The 8,850-nt window shown below is 47.9% G+C and overlaps 1 protein-coding gene across 1 annotated transcript; it reads right to left on the reverse strand.

The window, feature by feature from the left end:
* Positions 1 to 1,034: 1,034 nt before the first annotated feature.
* LOC129752987 (uncharacterized) lies at positions 1,035 to 6,299 on the reverse strand. Its single transcript, XM_055748780.1, has one exon. The coding sequence runs from the start codon at positions 6,297 to 6,299 to the stop codon at positions 1,035 to 1,037; it is 5,265 nt and encodes a 1,754-aa protein (XP_055604755.1).
* Between the last annotated feature and the right edge of the window lie 2,551 nt (positions 6,300 to 8,850).

Raw genomic sequence — 8,850 nt, forward strand, 5'->3', positions numbered from 1 at the left:
TTTAAAGGCAGCAGGTAAAATATTCCTTGAATCGGTAGCAGGTAAGTTTTCCTTCTTCTTCTATCTTCTTTCTTTCAGGTGATGAAGCGGTCGAGATTGTTTCCTTGGTAAGTATCCTTTGTTTTTATTTCTCACTCACTTTATACAGTTCTTTTAACTACTTTTAACCACTTAACTTTATTTCTTAATTTATTTACAGCCTATCTACTTAATTAACATTACAAAACTTTACACAAAACAATCAATTAAAGTATCACTTCTAGGAAAACAACAAAACAGAGTGCGTTCGCCGAGCGGTTGACGTAGCTGGTATCAGTGCCAAAAAGAGAAACACATGACTTCTCGATCGGCCTTTTATAATCTAGGGATGCCGGAAACTCCTCTTTTTCTTATGATGTTTCTTAACTCCCGAACAACTGACAGCATTCCGAAGACAACCCATCGCAATAAACCCGGCGGCGAAATGTTTTCAGCAGCGGGCATTTTCGTTTCTACCCATTTTCGTGTGTGCGCGAACATCCTGGCCCCTTCAGAAACAGCGTTTCTGACGATGATTATGGATTAATAATTCCGTGAACTAAGTGGATTCCGTTCAGCGTGGATATGGCGATGATGATGTTTGTTTACATCTGTCTCGTGGTTTGTTGTGATCGGTTTCGTCGGTTCGTTCTCGTTCCGTGGAGTGAAGTGATGTTTTCGATGGTTTACGTCTGGAAAATATTGACCCGGTAGACCTTCCTAAAAAAAATAGTTAGATTGGACAGGGGCTCACCTGATCCAACTTCGAATAGTGCCTTGAAAGGCGTGAAATTTAGAACGGGATCTGCATCGCGATTGGACTGAAGGCTGTTGCATGCTGTTGTGTTTTCGTGGTGTTGTGCTCAATCCGAAAGGTGAAGTACGGAAGTGCTGAAAATAGTTGACCCAGTAGCGAAGTTGGGAAAGAATAAAGGCTTGGACAGGAACTCACCTGATCCAAGTCAATAAGTGCCTTGGATATTATTTTTAAACTGGATCCGAAATTTAAAGCTCCTTCAAGCACGAATCTCGTCTGGTGTTGATTGCTCAGCGCTGGATGGTGCAATTGATTCCTCCAACGATGGTGCAATCGGCAGCAGGCAGATTTTAGACACCGGTCGCGTACAGGATCCTTTCGCTGTCCTCAGAGTGACCACTCTGACTATTCCGTCGCTGCCAGGATGGGTCTGGATTATTCTTGCCGTCGGCCAACGCATCGGTGGAGTGTTATCTTCCTTCAACAGGACGAGCTGGTTTTCCTTGATGGAAACAGGTGAGTGCACCCATTTGCTTCTTGGTTGTAACGTATTTATGTATTCTAGATGCCACCTCCGCCAGAGATCCTGAAGCAGTTTTTGGATTTGTTGCCAATTTTTTAAGCAGTTGAACGGAATCTCACTGAGCTCGTCATCCGGAACAGCTTTTAATGCAGAGCCGACAAGAAAATGCCCGGGTGTTAATGGCTCATAATCCGTTGGATCGTCGCTCAGGGGAACCAGAGGACGAGAGTTAAGGCAACCTTCTATTTGACATAAAAGAGTCTGCATGTCGTCGTAATAAAGTGGTCGGTCTCGGACAATGCGGATGAAATGTTTCTGAGCAGAATGAATGGCAGATTCCCATAGTCCACCAAAATGGGATGCTCTAGGCGGATTAAAGTGCCATCTGATGTTGCAGACTGAGCATTCCTGGTCAACATTGCGCGAATAATCTGGCTGGCGAATAAGTCGCTTTAGTTCATTCTTGGCTCCGAGAAAGTTTCGGCCATTATCAGAGAAGATGTCGGAAGGTGGGCCTCGACGAGATACGAATCGTCGCAAGGCCTGAATGAACTTTGCTGTTGTCAAGTCGAACACCAGTTCGATATGTACAGCTTTAGTGCAAAAGCAGACAAAGACTGCAACAAATGCCTTTGTTGGGGAGGCTCGCCGATGCGGATGCTTCAGCAGGATTGGGCCCCAATAATCAACCCCCGTTACCGTGAATGGACGAGTGGCTGTGATCCGTTCCTTGGGCAGCTCAGCCATAAATTGTTCCACCAATTTAGGGCGAGCTCGGAAGCAAATGGTGCAGCGGTGTACGATGTTTTTGGCCAGATTCCTGGCCCCTATGATCCAGTATCGTAGGCGAAGAAGTCCGACCAGTAGTTGCGGTGAAGCATGCAGATTGCGTTCGTGGTAGCATTGTACGAGTAACGCCGAAAAACGATGATGATATGGGAGCAGAATTTGGTGCTTGCTGTCGTAGGTTAGTGGTGCTTTATCAAGCCTGCCTCCCACACGCATTACCCCGTGAGGGTCGAGGAATGGAGAGAACCATCGGAGCCGTGATTTGGTGTGGATGGGTTTCGAGTCTCGAAGCGCGCTGATTTCACTGGCGAATTCTTGGAGCTGGACTAATCGTATTAGGGAAAATTCAGCATTTTGGATTTCGGTCGGTGCAAGAATGGTGGTGAGCTTCGGTTGTTTGCGGTTCATGGAGATCCGTAAACAGAATGCCGCTACACGGAGCATGTGTTGGAAGGAGGAAAAGCGTTCGACGAAAAGATCAACGAAGGAAGGGTCTGCTGTTGTTGCCAGAAGTTTAATCGGGGAAGATCGAGATTCAAGCTGCGTCTCAAACGATTGGTCATGCTGATTAACAGGCCAAAACGATGGTTCAGATTGAAGCCATCGAGGCCCTTTCCACCAAAGGTCGCACGAAAGAATTGTTCCTGCCTCTATGCCTCTAGAGATGTGGTCTGCAGGGTTCTGTTGCCCTGCAACATGGTTCCAGGAAGTGTCCACCGTGGCTAGCTGAATTTTGGATACTCTGTTAGCCACAAATGTAGTCCAAACAGATGGGCTAGACTTAAGCCAGGCAAGAACGGTAGTAGAGTCGACCCAGAAGAATGTCGTGAACCTTGATCTGAAGGCGGAGCAGACCTTTTGGTACAGTTGGGCCGCTTCTAGTGCTCCGCAGAGCTCGAGTCGAGGAATGCTGCGCCTTTTTAACGGTGAAACTTTAGATTTGGCTGTCAACAAAGTTACCAGAACATTCCCGGAAGCGTCGGTCGATCGAAGATATGCACAGGCGCCATATGCTTGTTCCGATGCGTCCGAAAAGAGGTGAAGCTGAATGTTACATGGATCGGGCAAAACAACACATCGAGGGATTCTGAGTTGCTCAAGCAGAGGCAACTGCGAGTAGTATTTGATCCAGTAAGTGGCGAGAGAATCTGGTAGCGGTTGATCCCAGCCCCAAGGTGTGTCGTCTTCGGATGTAAGGCTCCACAGCGTCTGCATAAATATCTTAGCGGTTACGATGACTGGTCCAACCAGGCCTAACGGATCGAAAAGTTGTGCGATTTGTGACAGAGCGATTCGTTTCGTCATAAGGGTGTCTGGTGGTTGCTTGGGGAGTTGGATGTGGAACCGTAAGTTGTCGGCTGTTGGTTCCCAGTGTAGGCCCAGGGTTTTGATGCACTGGTCTGATGCGAGCTCGACCGAAGATTGAATGGCACGCCTTTCGGGAGAAACGCCGTCGAGAACCGATTCTACGTTTGAGGCGAATTTGCGGAACTCAAGTCCGCCCCTTCTGCAAAGATGATCAAGCTGAGTTCGTAGTTCTGATACTTCCTCTGGTGAGCTGCCTCCGGTGAACAGATCGTCGACGTACACATCGCGCCTCAGAATCTTGGCTGCTTCGGGAAAGTTCTGGTTTTCGTCATCGGCTAACTGCTGAAGTACCCTGGTAGCGAGAAACGGTGCGCTGGCCGTGCCGTAGGTGACCGTTTTTAGCTCGAAGGTCTGTAGAGGTTCCTCGGGGGAATTCCGCCAAAAAATCCGCTGCAGTGGAGTGTCTCTATCGTCGACCAGCACTTGACGATACATCTGCTTAATGTCAGCGATGAGCATGACCTGGTGGAGCCTGGACCTCAATATGATGGCTCTCAGATCGTCTTGAATTACTGCGCCTACCATAAGCACATCGTTCAGAGATTTTCCGGTTGCAGATTTACACGATGCGTCGAAAACAACTCGGACCTTGGTTGTGGAGCTCGTTTCTCGAATCACAGGATGATGGGGTAAGTAGTACCGGGAAGAATCGGATCCAGCTGTGTCCGCCACTCGATGCATGTGGCCAAGGGTTTCGTATTCTGCCATGAAGTCCCGATACTGAATCTGCAGCTCCTTGTTGCGTTGAAGGCGAGATTCGATCATGTGAAAACGACGTCGCGCAGTGTTGCAGTTGTCGCCTATGTTGTCTGCCGCTTCCTTCAACGGCAATCGCACAATATATCGGCCATCTGGTGTACGTTGAACTGTACGACGAAAATGCTCCTCGCACGCCGCTTCTTCTACCGAGAGACTAGGAACGGCGCTTTCCTCCTCGATCGCCCAAAACCGTTGCATGAATCGTTGGATGTCCGCCACTGTAGCGACGTTGCAGGAAATCGTCTTGAGGTGATTGGACTGCATAACCTTCCCAGAGACCACCCAGCCAAAGACCGAATTCACCAGCATCGGAAGCCCATCTCCAAGTGATATTCTGCCTGATGGTTTGAAAACGTCGAAGAATATTTCAGCACCCAGAACCACGTCGATGGGATTAGACTGGTAGAAAGCTGGATCTGCTAGCTGAATTCCCTCCGGAAAACTCCAGCTCGAAACGTCCATGGTTGTCGACGGTAGATTTAGGGTGAGTTTCGGAAGCACAAGCAATTCGACGATGGTGGAAAACCGGGTGGTGCGTGAGCGTACTGTGGTGCGGAGCTTCAGACGGGCATGTGTAGACGATTGACCAATTCCGGAGATCGAGAGATGAACCTTTTGCCGATGAATCCGAAGCCGTTGAGAAAATGACTCAGTAATGAAGCTGCACTCGCTTCCTGAGTCCAGCAGTGCCCTTGCTACGTGCGAGTTGCCGTGATCGTCGACCAAAGTGACCACTGCTGTTGCGAGAATCACCCTGTTAGAAAGACGACCAGTCCCTGGATTGTGAATCGCGGCTGATAGTGATGGTGAAGCTGCTTCGCTTGCCGCATTGGTCTCCGTTGTTGCGCTTGCTTCGACTCGCTGGTTGAGGCGCTCCTGATGAGTGCGATCGTCGCTGCACAGCTGGCTATGGTGTCGTCCTCGGCATTTCCGGCAGGTGTTCTTCGACGAACAGTTCCGAACCACATGACCCTTCCGTAGACAATTTCGGCAAAGCTGTTGGCGGCGCACAAGTTTTTCTTTGTCTTCGGAGGTCAATTTTGAGAAAACTGGACACTGATACAAAGGGTGATGGTCGGAGCAAGCGAAACACTGCCGATAGTTGAACTGAGTTGCTCCGTGGCTAACGAGTGGAGGACGAGAAGTCGATTTTTTCGCTGAAGTCGTTGCTGAATGCTCTTGCTGGCCATTGCTCATACACTGCAGAACCGTAACTCGTCGTTGAAGAAAGCCTACCAGATCTTGGAATGTAGTTGACTCTTTTGCAGACGCAAACTCTTCCCAATCTCGACGAGTTGTTGAATCAAGGCGGATACTCAGCATTCGTATGAGCAAAATGTCCCAATATTCAGTTCTTTCTCCAAGCTGCCTTAGGATTCTAACGTTAGCTTCAAACCTTTCGACCAACGAATGAAGATCTGAAGCTGATTCTTTCTTAAGTTGCGAAAATTCGAACAACGAGTCAACATAAGTTTGTTTTAAACGTAACGGATTTTGAAAATGCTCAATGAGAAGATTCCAGGCGACGGGATAGTTATTGGCACTGATTGCAATAGTTTGGATTAACTTAAGGGCATCTCCACTCAACGACGATCTCAAATAATAAAACTTTTGGATGTTAGATAAATCACTTGATGAGTGCACCAAAGAAACGAAAAGATCGTGGAAGTTTAACCATTGCTCTAACGACCCGTTGAACACGGGGAGCTTCACGTCGGGTAGCCGGATCTGGGAGGAAGCAGGGAAGTGCGCATGGGACTGAACAGGATGAGAATACGGAGTCGAAGCATGTTTATTTACGGCCAGCAAGAATCCCTTCACTCTGTAGTATTCTGTCTCGAAATGTGATCGCTGCTTGAATTGCTGCTCGACGATTGCCATGTCGTCGACATCGGAAGCTTCCAGCTCAGCTTGGGTCTTGGAGTAGTCTGCCCAGAGAACACCAAGATTCTCTAGCCGCACGGGGACTTCAACTGATTGAGTGTCTTCGTCGTAGTTGTCGACGAAAACCTTGATGAGGTTGAAAGAAGTCTCTAGGCTGCGAATCCTCAATTTCAGAGACTTAATACGTCGCTCTGAAGCCATTTCCAACGCCGGAAGGTCTGGAAATCGAAAACCAGCGAAGCACAAACGACACTCTTATAGGTTTAATGGAATTATAATTACCTTTTAGAGGCAATTAGATTGCCTTGTATTTTTATTACAGCAGGAACGAATCCAAATCCGGCAACGTGGAGGTGTTGTTGATGACTTCCGTAAATCGTGTATAGGTTCCGGATGCTCGGAGTTCGACGGGCATCCGGTTCGAAGGACCAAATGGAAGTACCTTTCAGCAGGATCGGCAGGATGATAATGTCCGGATGGATTTTACTTTTAAAGGCAGCAGGTAAAATATTCCTTGAATCGGTAGCAGGTAAGTTTTCCTTCTTCTTCTATCTTCTTTCTTTCAGGTGATGAAGCGGTCGAGATTGTTTCCTTGGTAAGTATCCTTTGTTTTTATTTCTCACTCACTTTATACAGTTCTTTTAACTACTTTTAACCACTTAACTTTATTTCTTAATTTATTTACAGCCTATCTACTTAATTAACATTACAAAACTTTACACAAAACAATCAATTAAAGTATCACTTCTAGGAAAACAACAAAACAGAGTGCGTTCGCCGAGCGGTTGACGTAGCTGGTATCAGTGCCAAAAAGAGAAACACATGACTTCTCGATCGGCCTTTTATAATCTAGGGATGCCGGAAACTCCTCTTTTTCTTATGATGTTTCTTAACTCCCGAACAACTGACAGCATTCCGAAGACAACCCATCGCAATAAACCCGGCGGCGAAATGTTTTCAGCAGCGGGCATTTTCGTTTCTACCCATTTTCGTGTGTGCGCGAACATCGTCCTCAAGGAAGGTGCAACACCAAGACGTCAGCCACTCTATCGGTGTTCGCCGGCCATACAGTCCGAAATGGACGCCGAAATAGAACGTTACAAACGCATGGATGCTATCGAGGAATGCTCAAGCGAGTGGGCCAACTGCTTAGTCCCTGTTCGTAAAGCGAACGGAAAACTAAGAGTTTGTTTGGACTCTCGCAACATCAACGCTTGGACCAAGAAAGATTCCTACCCCATGAGGAATATGGGAGAAATCTTTCACAAACTGGAGAAGGCAAAGTATTTTTCGGTGGTGGACCTCAAGGACGCGTATTTCCAGATTCCCCTCAAAGAGGAATCTAGAGACTATACTGCGTTCAGGACTAGCCGTGGTTTGTTCCGCTTCAAGGTTTGCGCTTTTGGTTTATGCAACGCAGGATTCTCGATGTGCCGATTGATGGATAAGGTCATAGGGTTCGACCTAGAGCCCAATGTATTCGTGTACCTTGATGACATAGTCATCGCCACGAAGTCATACTCCGAACACGTCCGCCTCTTAAACATCGTCGCCGAAAGACTATCCAAAGCCAAGCTGACCATCTCTTTGGATAAGAGCAGATTCTGCAGGAAAAAGGTCACTTACCTAGGGTACCTTTTGACCGAGGATGGAGTCGCGATTGACAACTCTAGGATTTCGCCGATCCTCGACTACGCAAGGCCGCGAAGCGTAAAGGACGTTCGCCGATTGCTAGGCCTCGCAGGTTTCTACCAGCGCTTCATCAAGGAGTACAGCAGAGTGGTAGCCCCGATCTCCGACCTCTTGAAGAAAGCTAAAGGGAAATTCATCTGGACTGAAGCCGCTGAATCCGCATTCGAGGAGCTAAAGTCCGCCCTAATATCAGCCCCGATTCTCGGAAACCCCAACTTCGACTTACCGTTTTCAATCGAATCAGACGCATCGGACAATGCCGTGGGAGCCGCCCTGATTCAAAGCGTGGAAGGTCAGTCCAAAGTCATCGCCTATTTCAGTAAGAAGCTGAGCAGTACGCAACGCAAGTACGCGAGCGTGGAGAAGGAATGCCTTGGCGTATTGCTAGCTATAGAGCATTTTCGCCACTTCGTCGAGGGTACGCGCTTCAAGGTTGTGACGGACGCGCGCAGTCTTCTCTGGCTTTTCACGATGGGAGTCGAAACCGGTAACGCAAAGCTGCTTCGGTGGGCACTCAAAATCCAATCGTACGATATCGAGCTAGAGTACAGAAAGGGAAAATGCAATATCCTTGCTGATTGCCTTTCCCGATCCGTTGAGTCGATTTTCGCGATTTCCCAGACCGATGACGAGTACCAGCAGCTGATCGAAAACATCAGGAAACACCCAGCGGACTTCGCGGACTTTCGAGTGGTCGAAGGACAAATCTTCAAGTACGTGAAGCAGCTAGGAAAAGTCGAAGACCCCAGGTTTCAATGGAAACGTTACCCGCCGAAAGCGGAGAGGAGAGAAATCATCGAGTCCTCCCACAACCAGGCTCACCTCGGACCAGATAAAACGCTAACTCTAATTAGAGAACGATTTTTCTGGCCCTTGATGAGCAGCGAGGTTAAAAACTTCTGCAGGAATTGCGTTCGTTGTCAGATGAGCAAAGCTTCGAATCAGAACTCAACACCACCGATGGCTGAGCAGAGGAAAACTGCAGAATATCCGTGGCAGTTCGTAACCATGGATTACGTTGGTCCGCTTCCAATATCTGGTAAAAACAGGAACACATGTC

The sequence above is a fragment of the Uranotaenia lowii genome, chromosome 3 (genome assembly GCF_029784155.1).
Source record: "Uranotaenia lowii strain MFRU-FL chromosome 3, ASM2978415v1, whole genome shotgun sequence".
Classification (NCBI taxonomy): domain Eukaryota; kingdom Metazoa; phylum Arthropoda; class Insecta; order Diptera; family Culicidae; genus Uranotaenia; species Uranotaenia lowii.

What these genes read in the sequence shown, in the direction of transcription:
- LOC129752987 (XM_055748780.1), bottom strand. Translation starts at nt 6,299, where the DNA reads ATGGCTTCAGAGCGACGTATTAAGTCTCTGAAATTGAGGATTCGCAGC.